General features: G+C 39.2%; 1 protein-coding gene across 1 annotated transcript; it reads left to right on the plus strand.

Moving 5' to 3' along the window:
• Positions 1-1,033: 1,033 nt before the first annotated feature.
• On the plus strand, positions 1,034-22,618 carry plcg2 (phospholipase C, gamma 2). The gene is made up of 33 exons (XM_058387052.1): positions 1,034-1,319; positions 4,391-4,588; positions 5,316-5,465; positions 5,671-5,764; positions 6,916-6,963; positions 7,051-7,135; positions 7,255-7,338; positions 7,437-7,480; positions 7,623-7,695; positions 8,386-8,487; positions 8,583-8,701; positions 8,800-8,885; positions 9,714-9,831; positions 10,361-10,529; positions 11,148-11,243; positions 12,166-12,249; positions 12,377-12,555; positions 13,333-13,533; positions 13,939-14,058; positions 14,222-14,402; positions 15,211-15,279; positions 15,632-15,741; positions 16,838-16,934; positions 17,051-17,117; positions 17,504-17,664; positions 17,757-17,859; positions 17,942-18,145; positions 18,308-18,447; positions 19,176-19,290; positions 19,416-19,595; positions 20,794-20,882; positions 21,052-21,248; positions 22,066-22,618. Exons 2-33 carry the CDS (start codon positions 4,411-4,413, stop codon positions 22,106-22,108), a joined length of 3,786 nt encoding a protein of 1,261 aa, XP_058243035.1. The 5' UTR covers positions 1,034-1,319; positions 4,391-4,410; the 3' UTR covers positions 22,109-22,618.
• Positions 22,619-22,922: the final 304 nt, after the last annotated feature.

A 22,922-nucleotide genomic window follows, 5' to 3' on the forward strand; every position in this document is an offset into this window, starting at 1 on the left:
ACTTTTCTCCAGGACCCTGGTGCTATATATGACAACATAACAAAAAGTGTTGTATTTCAGTGTTGCGAAGTAAAGGTGTTTTATTCTTTAAAACACAAAACAAAACAAAAGTTTTCGGTTTCTGGAAGCAATTCAGAGGTACATAGAGTAGGCTAAACCTATACAATGAAATGTCTTTTTGTAGAGGTTAGATGTGATTCCTATCTTGCCTGCTGTAAAATGTCACCACCCACATCTGAATGTCACAGTTTCCAGTCACTCAACAGGGGGAAACGTTTAAGCCTTCACTCTTATTTTTGTTTACTTTTACCTCAATATTTGCCAGTGAATTAATCTTTAATTCCATGTCAAGCTGCATACAGCTCTCCAAAAGGGAGCTGAGAAACCAGTTCAGTTTCCTCAGCAATATAGGGTTCTTTCACTTTTCCTATGTTCCCAAAAATATATATATAGAAACAAGGAGTTGTTTTTAAGCTTTCCAAAGCCTAATGGGCATCATTGGCAATTCATTCATGGGTTCATCTCTTGTAAAAAAGAAAATACTTTAGCTCCAGTAGATTCAGCTTTGCGCCAATGCAAATGAGGGAAAAGTGACGTTAGATACGCAAATCATGGGTTTCCGCACCGGAGCGCACATTTGGTGATCTTCCTGCCACTACATTTACATTATTTTCTACACAAATGAGCTTATTTATTCCCTTTGCTCTATCAACCCCCATACCTCCTTTTTTTATGTATATAATATATATATTTTTTAAGTGCACCCTGAGGGGCTGTTTATAACAGGTGCTTTCATTTTCACCTCCCTTCAAAATCTCAGAGTCTCCTCTCAGTTAATGCGCCTTGACCTATACGCATATCACATAGACCTTTTCTGTTTGTTTTTCCACCTATTTTGAGATATATTTATATTTGAAAGGTAAAGCCCTTCCACGTCGCTTTTTGACCTCATCAGGAGTTTATTTGCATCGATAGCATCTTCACTTCCGTGTCTTTTTTATTAAGGTTATTGGCCACGTCCCAAGCCGCACACTACCGTACTTAATAGTATGTCACAACTTACGGTCAGTTCAGTTTGTAGCCGCTTTATTTTGACACACTATTTAGTACAGTAGTATAGGCATTGGGACGGAGCTTATAAGGCTTACTTCCTTGTGTTTAGAGAATAGAGGAACTGAGAACTCTGGTCAACTAAGCTGATAGGAAAAAGCTTTTATTTTTTAACCAACTTTTTGCAATTTCTTCCTGAACCTAAAATGTGAATTTGAGCATTGAGAAGGACTGTTCGACGTGACCACTGTTTTCCCCTTTGGACGCGGGTAAGTTTTTAATTGATTAATTGCGTTGTAAGGGGTGAATGAGGTTGCTGTAAAAGGGGAAGAGAACTTTTTTTCGTACATTGTTATGTGTATAAAAGTGCACTGTATATAGGGTTGGAAAGGGCGAGGGCACACGTTTTTTTCCTTTTTTTTCTTTCTTAATGATAGGAAGTAGATAAAGAGTTGTATATTATAGTGGTGTGGAAAGCGGTTCAGAGAGCAGTCATGGCCTGAGTCATCTCATACATTTACTAAACACTTTTGTCTGAGACTCAGAGTAACAACACATATAACAGGAGATCATCTGAAATGCTGTAAATATCATCCAGAGCAACATAGAAGGATAGTACTGTACACAGATGTTCATAGGTGATGTAAGGAAGCTCATCAGTTCAGATGGGATATTTCATATCTGGAGTCTTTTAATGTATGCACACACTGCTGGTAAATGGTTACTGGCATGACAGATTGGGCTCGGACTAAAAATCCTAGAGATACTGTAGTAGTTGTTACTTTACCCCTTCTCGATTGTAAAACGAACACCGTCCAAATAGGTCAGCTGTAGTCCTGGACAAAGCATAAGAACAGAAACAAACCTGATGAGATTGGATCTCAGATACAGCAGGGACTGGAGCCCTTCCTGACTCAAATGCTGGACATCCCAAACGAAATTACATTTGAACTCGTAATACACTTGTCATTACCATAAGTGAAAACTAAGCACGTAAACATGGCCCCTGATGTTAGTTTTTTTTGCTGTGTTTTTTTGTAATATGGACACCAGACTTAAGAAGACTGAACAGATGCAATATTGGTGTGTGTGCATGTGATCTTTTTTTAGTACTGTGTAGTTTTCTGTTTTACTGGAAGTATCCCGCATTGCTCCTCTGTTAACTATATACGGCTGTGGTTTTCAAAGTGAGGTCAGTGAAGCATAGCCAAGGGGCTTTTTTACTTTAATACTAAAGTGGAAATCAGAACTACTAATTATGTTAAGTTTAGTACTAGCTAAGTTTTTACATTTACTGTTAAGTTTCTAAACTTATGAGCTGGTTTGACTTGAATTAAATGGACTTAAACTGTACCTTCGTAAGTAAGAACCGATTGCAAATTATGACAACTTAAATCCAGGGACTCAAAACACTCACTTTTCTATAAATGCGCATTATCCAAGTCAGGGTTGTGGTGGATCCAGAACCTGTCCCAGAAACACTGGGTATGAGGTAGAGACAAACCCTGGACGGGATCCTAGTCCATCACAGGCCACCACGCTCACACGTTCACTCAAACCTAGGGTTTAGTGTAGCTAAACATCCTACCAGTTTGTGGACAACATGCTTTGAAACTCCACACAGACAGCAGCCAGAACTCTGGATCGAACCCGCGACCCTGGAGCTAGGTGGAAGCAACACTGCCTGCAGTGTCTACAGCGCCTATGAGTAGCCAAAATGTTATTGTTCGTACTGAAGATTTAGCTGTCTTACTATTCATTTGTAAAATGTGTTTCAATGGTTTGTGCAATTTATTTCAAGTTACAGTTGAAGAAGTTCCTGTCTGTGAAAAAATTGAGAACCTCTGATATACTGCATGAAATAGTGTCCTCTATAAAGTAGTGCCTGGGATTTAACAAAAAGTTACAACTGTTAGCATAACTCCTTAAACCCCTCCATGATTATTCAATGTTTTATTTTATTTAAAGTGTATTATTCAGCAACTACTACAGATTATTTACTTACTATAGTGAAATGAATTGATAAAAAAGGCATAATGAAAGGGTGGCTCTGCCTCTAGGTCCTGTGAGTTTAATGGATTAACGGATCTCCAGAACAGGTCCACACTGGTTTGTGTGTATTAGTTGTATTAGTGTAAAAGTGTGTACCAGAAAACACTGGTTTGTATGTATACACTTATTTTTACACATTCTCAAACCTTTGGGACAAAATGAAGTCAGTGATTAAGTAGCACTGACTTTATAAGGATGTTTGTTCAGTATCAACAAGTAACAAAGAATTAAACAATGTATGCTGCTAGTAATATTCATTGGACAAGAAAATAGCTGTTTATTGTACTTTTTGATTGTGATGAATGTTCCCTAATAACTTGTCTGCTCACCGGTGGTTTCCTTTAAAATGGCTTCCAGTCTTTTGAGCAGCTTTTGGATCCTCGCACACTGTAAATGATCTTTCCTGCTATCTGTTGTAAAAGTTTATGCTTATTGCTTATTCTCAACCTTGTTATCTATTTCTTTTGTCTTGTGCTTTGGATCGGTGTCTTGTTGCTGAATCTACCCGTCTTTCATTTACTGTAACTTCTCGTAATACTTTTTTTCCCCCTACAGATAAATAACTGGGGAGGGGTGTTGAAAACCTTTGCACATAACTGTATGTGACGATGTTTCTTAACACACATTTTTTTCTCTCACTTTATTGCACACTCTCACTTTTGCTCTCTCTCTCTCTCTCTCTCTCTCTCTCTCTCTGACAAGGAGAGAGAGCTACAATGTTTGAGTTTGCTGGATTATTGCTTTACTAAAACTGAAGGCCTCTATTCTCCCAACTGGCTGGGACTCCACAATTTGCTGTTCTCTTTCATTTGCAATGCAAACATAAACTGTTGTATCGAACAGCTTCCCCACCTGCTTTGCCTGTCATGGTTAAGTATTAGGAAAAACAGACGTGTATTACATTTACAGTAAAGAAAAGCGTACTGTTTAATTAAACCCACAGAGCGCTAGCTATCTGCTGCTGGTGTTTGTTTTTTTTTTTTTTTTCACTTTGTCTTTGTGTGTGGTCACATCACCTTTCAGTCAGTCTCAGAGACCAAATTGACACGAATGGACGTGCTAAGACAATACATGCAGAGCATATGCAACAGTAACATACTTAGTAACATACACTAAGTGTTGCTGTGTCAGATACTTCAGAATTGCCCATTGCCCAGAATTGTCTGAGAAACCAGTTTTTGTGTCATCAGTTTCTAAGCGACAAAGCAAGCAATGCATGGTTAATACATGTCTTATATGTTCTTTTACCGAGCCTTTACATCTGTGTGTGTGTATATCTGTTTAACAGTTTGTGTGGCAGAAGCCAAGATGGCAGGGCGACACGGAGATCTGATGGAGTATCAGAAAAGTCAAACAAAACGCTACCTCGAGAGTGGCATCATTATGACCGTGTACAGGCAGAAAATGGAAAGGCTAAGTGTACAGGTCATTATGGAGACCAGGCAGGTGGCATGGACGCGCGTTGCTGGCAAAATAGATGGAGTCTGTGAGTAACTCATCTTGGATTTCATTAGAACTGCACCTAATTAAGATCAAGTAAATTAAACTTGTTGGCATATTCAGTACAGTTCATTTTCAGGCAAAGAAGGCTACACAATGCAGAATGAACACGTAACTGTTTTATTTGTACTGTAGCTAAGGAGAAAAGAAAATGAATAAATGATGTGAATTCATAATGAATAAATGACGTGAATTCGTTTCATATTGTCGTACGCCGTAGGTTTTTGTGAGACTGTGATAAGTTTAATGGCTGCACTGTAAAAGAGTAGCCAGTATAGTATTAGTTGAGTCTTGTAACACATCTGTTATCAAAACTTTCACACCTCTGCTTTCCCCATCACCCTCTCTCTGAGTCTATTCTTAGTCAGTTATTTTCATTCAGTGTTTTAAAAATTTCTTTTTCTCGTTGAATATGTGACTTAAACAGTAAACCCTTTTTTTCTGCCCCTAGTGTGCAATACTACATTGAATCCTCTTATAATTGGTTTAGATTTCGTCTTTTCTCCGTTTCTTTCATAAGCCTTTCATGGCGATTTCAATGAGCAGATATTAGGGATTCCTAGCTAAGAGTAGACAATTCATTTGAATACATTCTTTGCTGTTTGATTGATTTCCTTAGGAGAGTAATTAATTGTGACATGTTAAATTATTGGCCTGTGGTTTGCTATAGGATTAATGATCCTTCCTCATATCTGCTTTGGTGTTTTTTGTAGTGGACCTAGCAGAGATCCGTGAGGTACGTCCAGGAAAAAACTCCAAGGACTTTGAAAGACTTAAGGACAACAAGGACAAGCATTCAGACAACACGTGTTTCACTATTTTCTACGGCTCCCAGTTTGTCCTTAATACCCTGAGCCTGGGAGGTGAGTGAGTCTTCATGGCCTAAATTCAGGGCTGTGTGAATAATGTCTTTATCTAAATGCTGTTGTTTTATCATATTCAGTGTACTGGAATTTCATTTAACACCAGAGAACAGTGGTGAAATGCAAACACAGTTATATGCCATTTTAAATCAATAAGTTGAAGGAGTTGTAATGAATCGGAATGATTGTATGTCTGGTTTTGTAGTGGACACAGTAGAAGATGCAGACAAATGGCTTCGAGGTCTGGAGCTGCTTAGAGAAGAGACACTGCTGGCTTCTACACCGGAAATTATAGAAAGGTACGTTCATATGTGTACATTTATGCCGGATATAAAATCCTTTTTTAAGGAGCTACATTTTTTTGAGGTGATTACTAATGAGCACATCGGCGAAAGAGACCACCGTGGGATCACCACTAACCAGACATAATTTGAGTGGTCCGGATATTCAACACAGCATTGTTGCTGACATTTTAGTGGCAGCTTAGTGGTTGTGGTGCTGGTTGGTGTTTATCATATACATCAGAGACTTTAGCATCTTACTGTGTTATTCAGTGTAACTTGTTTACCATGCTTTAATATCAGGTGTGCAGAAACTATAGCTTTTTCTATTCATCTTTATCCTTGCAAAATGTGTGCCATCGTACCCGAGTCCACTGGATCCCAACATTTTTTTTTTTATTTTTATTTTTATCTGAACGCCTTTAACATACAGCATATTATTACTTTAAGTACTCCTTGAAAGTATGTTACTTTACCTTTGGTGAATTTTCTATCATTACATTTTCTATTATGTAATTTAATACATTATATTACGTAATGAATTTTTGAAATTCTCTCTAAAATAACTCTCTAAAATCAAAAACACCTCTTTCTGATTTTTCACGCTCTATTTTCTGGTCTGATGAACTTGTGCAGATAAATAATTTACATAAATGTGTGTGATAGAATAGGCTGCAACCGAACATCTGCTACAAAAGCCACAGAAGTTCATGATTAGGAAACTGAGATCACTGAACATCAGTGTTTTTTTTTTGTTTTTTTTTTAAAACATCGATTGCGTCTTTGACAGTATTTGTTTTTTGATCAGATGTAGTACTTTGCTGGATAACATTTCCGCCAGTTGATGAACCGTGCCCTAGGGATTTCGCAAATGCTTTGGTCGGGTAATTAAGCTTTAGGGGGCTTTATCAGTATCAGTTTCTAACCACAGCACCAGAAAACAGAACCAGACACACTACCATATCAGCATTATTGCTGTGCAGAATATAGTCCACAAGTCAAGTAATTTCAAGTCAGCGTCAGTCATGTGGTCTGCTAATGGTTCAGGTAGAATGAAGCTAAAATAGCGACAGATATGCTACAGTCAGTAGCGCATGGGCATTAAGTGAAAATGATCACTCATACTGCATCTGTTCATGTACTGACTGTGAGCTTTCTCTCCTGTGAAGTTGGCTGCGGAAGCAGATGTACTCTGTTGACCAGACCAAGAAAAACAGGTACTATTCTTCCACTTAATCGCATTCATGTCTTCATGATTTCCGTGTTAAACTGTTCCCTGATGCTAATGCTATTTTATTCCACAGCATCACACAGAAAGAGGTCAAGTCTCTGTTCAATCAGAGCAACTTTAAAGTACCCGGAGGACGATTTCTGAAGGACAGATTCACGGTACTAATACAGCCAGCCTTTATATTAATATTAAACCCATGGAGCATCTCAGAATCCCAGTGATGCCAACTTTCCAAAATATAGTAACTCCTGAATAATATTTCCATCGTTTTTTCCAGGCCGTTGGAGGGAAAAAAGACATCCTTGACTTTGAGCAGTTTCACAAGTTCTACAATGAGTTAATGTTTGAAAACCAGAAAACGGTGAGTGTGCCACTTCATTTGCAAGTCATTCATTTGAAACCCTGCATGTTAATATGTTGATCTGAAGCCTGTGTGCTGTACTGCATGTTTTTTGTTAGATATTGGATGAGTTTAAAAGGGAGTCTTGTGCCTTCATCATGGGGTGAGATGTTGTACCTTGTACATTTCGTTTTCCTCACCTAAACATCGTAATAATAAATAATGTGTGTGTGTTGGTTGTATAGTAGCCTGTAGTAATAGTGTTGTCTGTGGTTTTAATGAGATGTTGTGTTTATATTTTGTAGTAACACAGAAAGGCCAGATTCCTCTGCGGTCCTCTTATATGACTTCCAGCGATTCCTTCTCTGTCAGCAAAAAGTAAGAATAATGTCTATGTGTAGATGCAGGTCAAAAATGTTTATACCTCTTCATATATGTGACGAATTAAATAATAATAAATGATGTAAATGATCTTTATATAAATGTTTATCAAGTCTGCATTCACAACCCTATATGTTTATTAAATTCCACTTAAATACTAATGACCTCTTTTGAGATAATTCTTTAATTTTTTTTATCCAGTTGGTCTCTATTATAGATTTTGTGTGATCTTGGGGCAGAATACTCTGAGTGGTCAAAAATGGGAACTACAACTAGCACTAGTAGAGGCCCACTGGGGCAAGGCTCTCTCTGCCCCATGCTTGCTCTGTGAATGTTTTGTTTATGAGTAGGGAGATGACAAGAAACGATAAAGTTGATGATAATATGTCTTCTTTGTCCATCTCACACACTGTGAAAATGGCGACAGGGAACACACCTACTAGGGTTAGGACTGAATTTGTACTTTTTGTTCTTGCTTTTGCATAATTAGTTTCTTCAAATCCAAAAAATCCTGTCAACACTCAACTGTCTACTACAGGGTTACTCCAAGGATAATAAACTAAAGAATGAATCGAGTGTATTAGCCTCTTGACATTTTTTTTGGTGCTGTCATTATGTAATGTTGTCTGAACCACTTCTCATTTGTTGTGCATTTATTTCATTCTATTTTAAACGCTTGTTCTGTAGGAGACTTGGGCTAACAACATAAACCAGGTGCGAGAGCTGATGACCACTTTTATCGATGACACCATGAGAAAGACCAACGATCCTGAGTTCACAGTCGGAGAGGTACAAAACCTTCGAGGTTGTTTACGCTACTATAGTACCTTTCCATGAATTTGTACTTCTTAGCTTTATTTCTTTTAATCATTTTTTTTTTCTAGTTCCTCAGCTTTCTGTTCTCTAAAGAGAACTCGATCTGGGACGAGAAATTCTCCGAGTTATCAAGCTTGGACATGAACAACCCTCTGTCTCACTACTGGATCAACTCGTCTCACAACACGTGAGCAGTCTTCACACAGCCACATTCGCACAGTTCCGTGCTTTTTGTGTCATACTTCCTGTGAGTGCCACTTTTTTCTTTTTCTTTTTTTTTTACAGCTATCTGACTGGTGACCAGCTACGCAGCGAGTCTTCCACGGAGGCCTACGTGCGCTGTTTGAGACTCGGCTGCCGATGCATTGAGTGTTAGTGCCAATAATACAGCTTAATTATATGCTAGCTTTCATATTCTAACTCCTCTTATAGTTTTACTAATGTAGTTAAAGTTAAAGGGGGGGTATTATTATTACTATTAATGCTCTTAAAGAAATTAGGTATTTTATTAACTTGGTGAAGAGCAAGCCTATCCCTTGCCAAAAGTTCATCCAAACCAGTTATGATTATAATGGCTAGTCTGAATAATCAATAATGTTGAGTATGAAAATGATCAACATGGATTTTTAAATTCGACTAGTCAACTTGTCATTTGAGGGTTTCGAACTCTCTAAACAGTATGGCTTAAGGCTTCTTGGTTTCTTGCATTTGCAACACTCCTTGTCATTGAACAGCATAAACATGGATTAAAACTAGCCTAGTACTAATGATTAATCTTTAATCACATTCCTCTCAGTCATTTTTCCTCTCACACCTGGTCCACAAATACATCACCTATTAAAATGCATGGACACTTTGAAATATGTCTGAAACAGTTTGCCTGACTTTTGTCAAATGAAGTGATCCAATGCTTAGAGTTAATATATGAACCATGTCTTACTATGTAGGACCAGCCGCTTTGCCCTTTTTATTATGACATCAGGTTGCTTTTATTTTCTCCAGAATTCTGACTGCTCGTGTCATTTAAACTTGCCTCATTTCCCAAGCAGGAAAAGCACAAAAGAGAACGAACCATTCCTTCATAGTAAAAAAATGCACTGAACAGTGAACTAGAAGTGAATACATTTAAGAGAGGTTTTGCACTTTGGACTTTCAAAAGTAACTTTATTATCGTCCCCCATATTTTTGCTGTAATCTAGTGGACTGCTGGAGTGGGCCAGATGAGCCCATCATTTACCACGGATGGACAAGAACCACTAAGATCAAGTTTAAAGACGTGGTGAGGGCTATCAACGAACATGCCTTTGTAACATCTGAGTAAGTTTAATTCCTCACCCAAATATAAGCTGATGTTGCATTGATTTGGTTTCTTTATTGCAGTTAGTGTAAAAATGGGAACTAAAACAAGTTCTACCAGAAGTCTATAGGGGCAGGAATCACTCTACCTCATGCTTGATCTATGAATGTTTTATTTATGAGAGGCAGCAGACAGGATAGATGATATGATATTATCTCTTCTGGCTTTGTCTCGCACACTGTGACAATGGCATCATTATGCAGTATCTTGTCGCTTGTTGACTGCTGGTGTACATCAAGTTCACTCAAGTTGTGTCAACTCTTAAGTGCTTATTACATGATTACTCTAAAAATGACCAAGATAGTAGCCCAATGTCAGTTTTCTGTTCACTGCATACTAATGGATTTCATATTTAAACCCCAGCCCATGTCCTTAGAATGTCTTCATGTCCTTTGCGTTCTTTCACATCGCTTAATCTAAATAATTAGAGTAATAGGATCAAGTCAAATGCATGGGATTCATGTTGACGGCAGATGTGACTTTGGTTAGGTATCCTGTGGTGCTGTCTATAGAAGAGCACTGTGACGTGAAGCAGCAGAAAATGATGGCGCAGTACTTCAGAGAGGTGTTCCAGGACAAGCTGCTCACCGAACCCGTGGAGCTGGAAGCGGAGCAGCTGCCCTCACCCACCCAGCTCAAGGGCAAGATCATCATCAAGGTACTCACTGTATAATTCAGCTCATATTATGCTGGATTTGAGCAGGAAAACAGAAGACGTCAGCATTAATTAGGTTCCAAGTCCATCGTATTAACATAGTGTTCATATTAGTTTCACTGAATAATAAATATAAGGAGAAACAACTGAGACTTCAACTGAAAACCTGGTGTGTGTGTGTGTGTGTGAAAGTGAAAGAGAGAGCAAGACAGAAAGAGATCAGTCACTTTTAATGTCCAATAGAGCTAGTGATAATTGGAATTGGAAATGATCCCAGTGTATTTCAGTTGAAACTTAAATTAAATAAATATCAATAAACTATATTACTGGTTATTGGCCTCTGTGTATTTGCAATGTAATTTTTGTCATTGACTGACAAACAAATATAAACATGTTAAGCATTTGCATGCAAAGAAAGCAGAATGTCAATCTCAGACATCATAACAAATCGTCGTTTCCATTGTACAAACAGATACAATTGGTATTTGCTTTCAGCTACCGCTATGTATACTGACACAGGAAATACAGCTAGTAGAAAAGATGCTGTGGTTGTAGGCTGCTGGTTTGTGATGGTTTGAATACAGGGCTAACATATGCTTGTCTGCTTCTTCTTTAATACAGCATAAAAAGCTGAATATCGGTGAGACTTTTGGAATGAAAGACCTGTCCAGAGGAGAAAAGCAGGGAGAACTTTTCATCTGGGACCCTATAGATGAGGTGCTCCAAAGTTTCCTTCATACTACCTTAAAGGCTGTGCTTTAAATTTATAGACAATGTTTCATTTACTTCAACTAAGTAGAAGCCGGATTATATAGATAGCTTTATAAAATTATTGGTCTCCTTCATAAAAACTAAATAATAGATGCACACTGATTTATGTTTCCACAACTAAATGTTATTATCTCTATCCAATTCCAAAGCTTTCTTGCTGGAGGCATTGAGGTGAATATCTAAAATATTCCGGTGCTTTACACAATTCACGATGGTATCCATTTTAAGCCACTTAATTACCAGCTGCAAAATAGCCCCTAAGGATATATGATCTAACACAGGGGATTTCCTTTTATGCAGGAAGTCATGTTGACAATGTGCAAAGCGTCCTCTGACCACACAACGCATTTGGGTCACATATGAGACATACCACGTGGGTTCTCTGTGTGGGGTCTTTTTGTAAAAATGCTTCCTATGTTGAAATTTGTTTATGTTGTGATTTATTTATTTAATTGATTTTTATTTATTCATTCATTCATTCATTCATTCATTTTATTTTAATGTAATTTATTTATGTGTTTATTTATTTATTTGTTTGTTTGTTCGTTTATTTATTTATTTAATAACCCGTCTTGTGGAGGTCACTCATCTATCTCCATATTTTTTTTTATATATATACACGTGTGTAACATCAGGAAGAGTGAGATTAAATGAAGGGGGGAACTCAAAAGATGACAGAATCTTCTTATTCATATATAATCTGAATAGTTATAGTTAAAATATGGAACATTGTGTGTCATGCTTATGTTATACAATCAGTTTTTCATTGTCTTTTAAAGGTGCCAATATTTCTGGAATTGTATACATTTACATTCATTCCTACATCGTGTGTATAACAAATGCATGTATATATTTTTTTTCTTTTAAGACATGGTATAAGCATTACTGTGTGATCTCCAGAAACAAATTGTACTATGCAGAGGAGAGTGAGCTGGATGAGGACACTGTGAAGGTAATTCAGGGTGTGATCGTTGTTATGAAGAACTTGACAACTTAATGTAGCCATTGAATTCAGTGAATTTTAGGTCAGGGCTAAGCATGTGCTGACTGGCTGATGTGTTTTCTGCTCTTATGGTCAGAGTGTAAGCAGTGTGGATATGCACCGGACAGAGCCCTGGTTCCACGGGCGTCTGGCTGAGGGCAGGCAGAGTGCTGAGAGACTGCTGCAGGAATTCTGTGCTGAGTCTGGGGGCAGAGATGGAACTTTCCTTGTCAGAGAAAGCGACACCTTCCTTACTGACTTCACGTTGTCCTTCTGGTATGTCCAGCAAGCTCAGAAAAACTGTATGGAATCCAAAAACATATACACTGACCAGGCATAACATTATGACCACCTGGCTAATATTGTGTTGGTCCCCCTTTTGCTGCCAAAACAGCTCTGACCCATCATGCACTGTATATTCTGACACCTTTGTATCAGAACCAGCATTAACTTCTTCAGCAATTTGAACAACAGTAGCTCGTCTGTTGAATCGGATCACACGGGCCAGCCTTCGCTCCCCACGTGCATCAATCAGACTTGACCGCCACTGACCCTGTCAGCGGTTCACCACTGTTCCTTCCTTGGACCACTTTTGATAGATACTGACCACTGCAGACCGGGAACACCCCACAAGAGCTGCAGTTTTGGAGATGCTCTGATCCAGTGGTCTATCCATCACAATCTGACCCTTGTCAAACTCACTCATATCCTTACACTTTTTCCTGCTTCTAACACATCAACTTTGAGGACAAAATGTTCACTTGCTGCCTAATATATCCCACCCACTAACAGGTACCATGATGAGGAGATCATCAGTCTTATTCACTTCACCTGTCAGTGGTCAAAATATTATGCCTGATCGGTGTATTAACGATCATATTGTGAATATTCCTAACAAGTCTCTCTCACATAGCTGTTCTACACACAGAACCATATTCCACAAACACAGTCTTCCATTTTGTCCCTTATGCACAGTTCTATAAATCTTTCGTGTATTTGGTCCAAGATAAATGTTTGTCGAACCTTCTGTTTGTGTGTGTGTGTGTTGTGTAGGCGTAGTGGGAGAGTACAGCACTGCCGGATCCGTTCATGCTCGGACGGGGGCCATGTTGCATTCTTTCTAACAGAGAACCTGCACTTCCCCAGCGTGTATGCTCTGATCCTGCACTACAGAGAAAACCCACTCCGTTGCCATGACTTCAACTTGCGCCTCACTGACTTTGTGCCGCGGCCCAACATGCACCTTCATGAAGGGTCAGTGATTTCTGTGCACAGCAATAAGAAAAGGAACATCAGTAGTTTGGCCCAAAATGAAATACGGTCCTTTCCTCAAATCTAGTGGACCTAGCCAAGGACATGTTTATTGTCTGATATTTGTTTCTTGAGATCAGCACTGGAGCAAGGTTAAAATAGCTAACCAATGACAAAAGTTTCATAATTTCTTTGTGAATATCTGCTTCGAACCACTTATGGGTCATTAGTAATGCAATGCAGACTTGGATATAAGGTTTAGGACAAGGTATGGTTTAATGTAATCTATAAAAAAAAGCACTTCTTGGGGGGGCTGCTTAGCTCATACTGTAATCCAGCTGTAGTTAACACACTTATCATCACTTTTGCTCTGAGACGTGTTTGACACTGTGCTTGTCTCCTGTGCAGGTGGTTCTACAGTAACATGAGTCGAGGCGAGGCAGAAGACAACCTCCTGAGGATCCCTCGAGACGGAGCCTTCCTGATAAGACAGAGGGAAGAGCCAGACTCTTACGCCATCACCTTCAGGTGCTCCTGTAGCTTCAGTCTTCCTTTGACTCTCATTCTGTGTGTCACAGATTCAGTTTGCATTAACGTTGAAGTCTGTGTGAATGAGGATTATGTGGGTGCACCTTATTTTTTGCTTTGTTTAATGTTTGAGTGCAAATGTCGGGTTTGTGTCGTCTTGCAGAGGCGAAGGCATGGTGAAGCACTGTCGTATCCACAAAGAAGGATCTTTGTATGTGTTGGGCTCCTCTAGCGAGTTTGAGAGTCTGGTAGAGCTGGTCAGTTACTTCCGCAAGAAACCTCTTTACCGCAAAACCAAACTGCGCTACCCAGTCACACCGGAGCTAGTGGATCGCTTCAGCAGGGTCAGTCATGTTTCTAAAAACGCATTTACAAAAGATAAGAAGATAAGGTTGCACACATGTACTTCGTGATAGATTAATGTTTTCTTTTTAGACCTTAGTTCTGTGTTGTCTTATGCAGCTTAGCCAGTGATAACTAGGGCTGCATCAGTATGGATATGTTATTAGAATTTTGTTCTGATACTGTGATTATTACTCATACTCAAAAAAATGCTTCCATACCAACATCTAATACATCATGGTACAGTGTGATGAGACACCACAGAATTGAAGAGAACTGGATGCATTACTTTAATAAATGTTGGCAGTCAAAACAAAGCAACAGACAACCTTTATGGCAGATAATAAATAGTGGCTTTAGTAAAATGTAAATAATGTGAAACGTGAAAAGATGACTGACGCAGAGCATCATCACTGAGCATGGTCGTTAAAAATGAGCACCATTGGGCAAACACTGAGTCACTGGCAAACGAGGAGCAGTGAAGTGATTATGCAGAGAAACTTTAAGGTCTGAGACCAAGCTTCCTGTCATTTCTGCTCATGCTTGAAGTGCTTATTTTTTTTCTCTGTGCTCAGGTTGGCCACGCTGTGTGCTCAAATAATGATAAGTGATAACTTTAGAGCTGAAACATGAGAAGAAGTTAGAACATAGCGGCAAGTAATATGAAGAAAGATAAATAAATGTTTCATGCTCAGAAGTGCTGCTCAATCATAATTATCAGTATAATAATAATAGTAATAATAATAATAAAACAGAGGAATTCAGGTTTTTATTTTATTTAATTTAATTCAGGTCTTATTTTATTTTCAGACGGACAAATCTGCTTCACTGTATGACAGCAAGCAGTATGTGGAGGCCAATGAAATTGAACCAACTATGGTACGTACAGTCATGCATCACACATTTAGAAATCCACCGAAGCGCCATGTTACATTATAAGCAGTAGCCTACGATGGATGTGTTTGCTATCAGAGTCTTTCAGATAGGAAATGGATCTTTAGTGAAGAGGAAATGTGCCACAGCTAATACAGCAGTGTCATGCCTGAGCGTATTCAGATTATTCCAGCTGTATCACGTTGCACTGCGCGATCTTGCACATTCACGTTTGACATGTCGAAGGGTGATTCAGTGTTTTCATCCGCGACCCTTTCAAAAAGTGTAGAAAGTTCACCGAAATATCTAGCTTGTTCTGTGACAGTTGCTGATCTTGTGACGATATGTTCCTCTGCAGCCTCAGAGCACAGTGAAAGCTCTCTACGATTACCGGGCCATGCGGACGGACGAGCTCAGCTTCTGCAAAGGCGCTCTGATCCACAACGTGACCAAAGAGAGCAGTGGATGGTGAGACACTCCAGGGATTACGTATTCATGAAAAATTCTTGGTGCAAAGAGTTGCTCCTAGAAAAGATCCTAGACAAAAATGGTCACCCAAATGAGGATGGGTTCCCTTTTGAGTGTGGTTCCTCTCAAGGTTTCTTCCTCATACCATCTAAGGGAGTTTTTCCTTGCCACAGTCGCCTCAGTCACCTCAGGCTTGCTCATTTGGGATAACATCTAGGACTGTTTGTCTGTTTATATGTTTGCAAGTTGTATACAAAGCATCTTAACTCTTAAGGACAAAAAGTCTTAGGATTAGAGAGGAGGACTTTTAAGAGGCTTAAGGGTTTCTTTAGCAGAGGAGGAAATGGCCGAAAAACAAGGAGGTAGAAGAAATGTGTTGCATGCGATATTTAATAACGACTGTGAGACGCTACAGATTAGATCGTGTCGGGATTATTTTTGTACCCGATCATATAAGAGATCTCAGACGCGTCCCAGAAATGCCATAGCAGCAGAAATGAGGCAGAAATATATATAACTAGTGCCATGACAAATTAAAGGCTTATCATAGACCCTGTTTAATAGTGCTTTTATTTATTTTTGTATTTATTTTGGACAATCAATAACAGTCTTGAAAAGAATGTGTCATACCTAGCAACAGGGTCAGTCCCGTCTCCTCTCTCTGATAAAAAGTTTCGGTATTCTTCTTGCTCAGAGTTGCTCTGTTCCTGAATCAATCTTTAACTAAGATTCCTGGTTAGAGATTTTTTTTAAGCTAAATTAGAACAAAGAACAAAACCTGGCCAGATAGAACCAGGAAGAAACAGACTGAAAAAGGGAACTTGTACTTTGGGTGAAACCAGATAGTAAGATCGATAAATTCTGTGTAAAGATAGGTGTATACTCTATATGCAGTGTTAAAAAAGAGATGGCAATAAGATTATGCAATCGCCTGTAGTATTCGGGTAAGATTATCCACCGCAGCAAGTAGAGTCAACAAGAAATTAGCAATCTTTCTTTGCTAGTAAATGCCCATATGTATGCTAGGTCTGCATTGCTAATGGGTTTCTCTCTCTCTCTCTCTCTCTCTCTCTCTCTCTCTCTCTCTCTGGTGCAGGTGGAAAGGTGATTATGGTGGGAAAGTACAGTTCTATTTCCCGTCGAACTACGTCGAAGAAGTTACAAACTCTGCCGCTGCTCAGCAGAAAGACCTGGTAAGAGAAACCCTCTCATTCATACAAGAGCTTCTGTGTTATTCCACCCACTGTAAATGTGGTTATGTGAAGTCATTTACATTCATATTTTATAAACAAATTTGCTTCTTTTTCAGTCCGATGAAGATAATCCATTGGGTGAATTGTGTAAAGGTGTAATGGATATTTCCAAGTGCACCGTTGGTAAGAGTTTCTCTAATGTGTGTAGAAATGAAATGAGAAGGGAAGAGACAAGTTGAGTGAAAACATTGGCCTGAGTTTTTCTAGGTTTTGCAGATGTTTCTGTAACAAAAAAAGTCTTTTTAGAATGAAATTCCTGAATAACGTAAACGGTCTAATGAACGGTCTAATTTTTATTTTGCTTGTTATTCTGTTTCATTTTTCTGTTTTTTCCCCCTTGCTGTTATCACCTTCATTAATTTCTGTGACATTTGGTAATATTTGGATGATGCATTTGGATGAAACTACGAGGATGTAAATGCTTGCACTCAAGTACAACTTAAGTACATTCACACAGCGCTGTTGTGTGTCACATTAATTTTACACCACCTTTCTGTCTGTGTCCTCAGTGCGTTCAGCCCAATACGGCAGGCCTGTGGTGGTTACACTCCAGAATAAAGACAGTAAAGAAAACACAATACACTTGGCCACAGAGACCACAGAGGAGCTGTTCGAATGGTACAAGGTGGCCTGGGACATCACTCAGAGAGAGGGAACCCGTGAGTTTGAGGTAAGAGTAATAATATCATCCCACACATCCCCATTTACACATCGTACATATCATTAGATCGCTAGCATTCAGCCTTTATTTCCTTCATACAGCAAAAGCAGCAGGAGAAGGTGGAGATCAGAGACGAGGTGGCCAAAGAAATGTCTGATCTGGTGGTGTACTGTCAGCCACGCAGCAAAAACAAGGATTCTTTTGGTACGTTTCAGTCTCTGTCACTCAGCATGACTTCACGTAACATGGAAACTAACTGCATTTGTGGCTCTGTGCTCTCTATCAGACCAATACAGCTATAAAGAGGTACGCTCCTTTGTGGAGAATAAGATTCCCAGCAAGAGCAGGTCGAGGGAATTCCTGATGTATAACCGCAGAGCCCTGAGCCGCATCTACCCCAAAGGCCAGCGGGTGGATTCCTCCAACTACGACCCCTATTTCCTGTGGATGTGCGGCTGCCAAATGGTAGCGCTCAACTTCCAAACTGCTGGTGGGTGAAACTGGAAAAGCACCCATGGGACACGTTGTATATAGTTTTTGAGCATTAAGTTAGTCTTTGAATTTATAACTTTAATAAATAATACTCTTCAGGTTGATGGATGTTTATGATGTGAATATGAAAGCTGGGGTCTGGTGTCTCCTTTCTGTGCAGATAAATTTACTCAGCTGAATAGCGCCCTCTTCAGTCTGAATGGCGGCACAGGATATGTCCTACAGCCTGAGCTGATGCGCGCAGACGCCTATGACCCTCAGCAGGAGAAGAACACGGTCAAATTCACCCTCTCTGTCAGGGTAGGACAGTTTTATTATTATATTATCATTTCTTGCCTTCCTACACAGCTGCTCCTTATACCTCAACTTTGTTTTATGTATATTATATTATAAATAATCAGTGAGCACACTAAGCCTTTATTATCGCCACACATACATTACAGCACAGTGGAATCCTTTTCTTCATGTATCCCAGCTGAGGAAGATGGGGTCAGAGCTCAGGGGCAGCTATGATACAGTTTCCCAACAGTGGAGCTTGGTGGTGCTGGGGCTCGAACTCATAGCCTTAACCACTAAAACCACCACTCCCCTTAAAATAGTAGCATTAATAGTGATATTCATGTTAATTTGCATGACCTGTTCTAGTGTACAATGCTTTTTGAATAAATGGGTTATTATATACCAACTTATAAAAAATCTAATATATTTTGTTATTTAAAAAACGTTATACTTTTTATCCAATTAGAGTTATATTTAATTTAGTTCCCGTTCTCTGGATAGCAGATGTAAACAGTCACCTGCCTTTCTTTTTATTCTCTCTTAGGAATTAATATGACAAATAAATGTAGATTGTCCATTACAGAACCTATAAGATTCTATAAAACTATTATATAGCTAGAACGAAGTAATTACTAGAAGTATAACTGTAAACTGTTAGTCGTGATACCCAACATTCACATTTGAATAAAATCACAAACTCAGCTTTGAGAACCTCAGTAATGTTAGGTAATGTGTGCATTTTTCTCTAGGTGTTAGCAGCCAGACATCTGCCCAAGACAGGCCGCAGTATCTCCAACCCCTTCGTGGAGATCGAGCTGTGTGGCCAGACTGACGACACCTCCAAGTTTAAGACCACAGTCTGCCGTAAGAAATAGAGGATGTGTGCCAATAGTGTAGCATAACATTTTCTTCAAGACTGAATGTTCTTCAAGACCTGAGCCTGTAATGGTGTGTGAAGCATTTTGCTCTGTGTGTGTGTGTGTGTGTAGATGATAACGGATTGAACCCTGTGTGGCTCGGACCTCACCGGCAGGATGCAGAGACCGTCACCTTCACTGTCTATGAACCAAAGCTGAGCTTCCTGCGCTTCGTGGTGTTTGAGGAAGACATGTTCTCAGACCCAAATTTTCTTGCTCAGGCTACCTACCCTGTGATGGGCATCCGCTCAGGTAAAACAGGAGACATCCATAAAATACCAGTCAAAACTAAAATATGATGGAAGCTCGAGCTGCAAATAAACATTCATGCCAAATGACTAGTTCTATAAATCACTGGACGGAGGAGTGATATGAATGAAAAGGACTTTTTCTTTTACTTTCAGTGATTTTATGGAAATAAAATTTGATGCAGGCTATAATGGTCGTCTGGGGTATATCAGCCAATTCATAGCTTATAAGGTCATTCATAAAAGTGTGCCTGGCCTTAATAAAAGTTTTGATGGGAGAAAAATAATGTCAGTTTAAATATTTAATACATATATTAAAAGTGTAATTTATTATTCTATTGTTTTATTAGGGAGAAAAGGTCAGGTGTGAGAATATTGCAGCCTTATGCTAGTATATTAATGTGCAATAGCATAGAGAGCAGTTTGGACCTCTTTCACTGGACAGCACTAGATATTAGATATTAATTTTTAACCAAAGTATACATCATTTTCATTTCATTTCATTGACTGTACTGCTTATCCGATCTATCCTCGGGTCACGCGGAGCCTTTGCCTATCTCGGGCGTCATTGGGCATCAAGACAGGATAAACCCTGGACAGAGTGCCAACCCATCTCAGGGCACACACACACACTCATTCACTCACACAATCACACACTACGGGCAATTTAGAGACTCCATTCAGCCTAGTAGCATGTCTTTAGACTGTGGGAGGAAACCCACCAAGTACAGGGAGAACATTAAACATTCCACTAGGGACAGTTTTGGTTTGGGTTGCCAGATTGTGCCATTCGAATATACATAATCTCATTGGTTTGGAAACACAATAATTATTTCATATAAAATTTTGTTTGATAAAATTTTTAGTCGGATTGAGATTGCCTTATGTTTTAATCTATGACTGAATAAATCAGCCAATAAATCCAATCTGGCAACCCTGGATTTTTACATAACCTGTGTGCATGCACTAATTGCAATTAATCCATTCATTTAACTGACATCCTAACAATGGTATGTAAATCTCATGATCTGAATTAATACATGGGTAATGGTATTAGCACACGGTGACATGACTGGACAACAGGGATCATTTTGGGAAGAAGACATCCCACTGGACATTCTCACATCAAGCCCTTTTGTACGTCTTAACGGATCATGTTGAGTTGATCAGGAACGGTGTGTGTTTGTGTCTCTCCCTGACAGGATATCGTTCAGTTCCTCTGAAGAACGGCTACAGTGAGAACCTGGAGCTTGCTTCTCTGCTGGTGTATGTGGACATTCAGCAGGTAGAGGTAAGAGGAAATCACAATTTTTTCAGCTTGCCTAGACAGATCTCTGACTGACTCCTAAGAATTTCACATTTTACCTCAGACGAAGAGTGAACAGAATATGAATATATTTAATTACTCATGACGATTTCATTTCATTTTCAACTTGTTCTGGTGAATGTTTGTTTATCAGAAAGCAGAAGAAGAGCTGTACTCCTCCTCCAGCCAGCTGCGAAAGAGACAGGCCGAGCTTTGCAACGAGCTCTTCTTATACGACACGCACACCGGCCTCCAGCGCACCGCACCTTCCAATCGCCACAACGTCCTCATGCAGGAGTTCACGTTTAATGAAAACCGTCTCCAGGAGATCAACGAAGCATGCAAGCAGAAGTGAGTGTCAATCAACTCAGTGAGCTCACACTAGCATCATGGCCTAGCTTGTTTAGTTAACATTCTTAAATGACAGAACGCCAGGAATACAAACTTTTACATTCATGGCATTTGGCAGATACCCTTATCCTCACATAGCGACTCACATTTATCTCATTTAGACAACTGAGCAGCTGAAGGTTAAGGGCCCTGCTCAAGAGCCCAGTGATGGTCACAATCAGCGGTCATACACCTTAACCACTGAGCCTCCACTTGACAATTAGATATGCTGTAGATGTCTCAAAACCTGAAGCACTGGTGTTCAGCAGCAGAGACTTCCAGTCCCCATGAAATGGCTTCTTAGCTGTGATTTGCTTCTGTATGGTGACATATTTCCTTCCGAATCAGGAAGTCAGTGACGCTGACCGTCAAGTTTGTTTCGTTTCAGATTTTGAGATACGACATGCCCCTGCTGAAACCAAACAAACCTGACTTAGCAAGCTAGATAAATACAGAGAGAGTTGAGAGTTTCTTAGTGAAAGATTGGAGAAGACCGAGCGAGAATGCGGTTCGATCTTTATACGCCATCAATCTCAGAAAGCGACATATTCCAGGAACTAATTTAACAACTGATCTGAAGCACAGTCCTGCATGTGATTATAGCAGAAGTGCTGCTTTGTTTAATGTTTAATGATGTCACATACTAAACTCAAGGTTTGAGGAGACTTTCTATGGGTGTTTTTTGTGAATGTATGAATTTTTGTCAAAGACGGTGTATATATATATATATATATACCATCCTCAAAAAAACACTGCTGTCTGTCCTGTCCTCTTGCAGGATGAAAGAGAAGAAGATCAACAACAGCAAGTTCTATTCATGAACTCATCCCCTACCCACCGTCCCTACACACACCTTCTATTTATAAGTCTTCCTCTCCCTGGCTCAGCTGCCTTACTGCTGAATCTCGCAGAACAGGCAGATAAAAGCAGACCAAATGGGGACTTGTGATAGTTTTGCTTTCCGGTGTGGAAAGTTCAGGGGTGAGAACGCTGGCAGACGCTCCACGACTTCGGAAGAAAATGCTTTATTGGGAAGAGCTGGGGACTTGCGGAGAAGCTTTTACGTGAAGAAAAGCAGTTTATCTGAAGCCTGTTACTCAAACTACAATTCATATTTGTTTGCAGTGTAATAAACATTCATTGTTCGTTTACTGCCGATTGTTTAATTAAGATTATAATAAAGAACTAAGCTAAAGAAGTAACTCTGGATAAACCTTGATGTCTGGTGTTTACAGGAAGAGACTTCACGGTTCGAATATAAAAGTATAAAAGAATAAAAAAGTCTAAAGCTGTGAAATTAATAATAATAATAAAATACAATTATTATCTAAGGTCCTTGAGCTCACGTTACTGTCTGCAGATTTTCTGTACATCTTCTCTATGTGGGAGGAAAAAAAAAAAAAAGTAGGAGGACTGCTGACTTGAACTTTGTGAATAAATAAAATAATAATAATACTAAAATAAAGCTACTTTGAATGTCAGGTATATACTCATTTCTAAACAAATGAACTGTAATATTTCAGGTCTATGAATTCAGTCGGGTTTAATTTTCTATTGCAAAGTTTTTAGTATTCAAATCTTTGCTTTTTTTTATTTTTTTGCCTCGCCACGGGTCAGTGAGACGCAGTGCAATAA

This window comes from Hemibagrus wyckioides, linkage group LG04 (genome assembly GCF_019097595.1).
Source record: "Hemibagrus wyckioides isolate EC202008001 linkage group LG04, SWU_Hwy_1.0, whole genome shotgun sequence".
In the NCBI taxonomy this organism is placed as follows: domain Eukaryota; kingdom Metazoa; phylum Chordata; class Actinopteri; order Siluriformes; family Bagridae; genus Hemibagrus; species Hemibagrus wyckioides.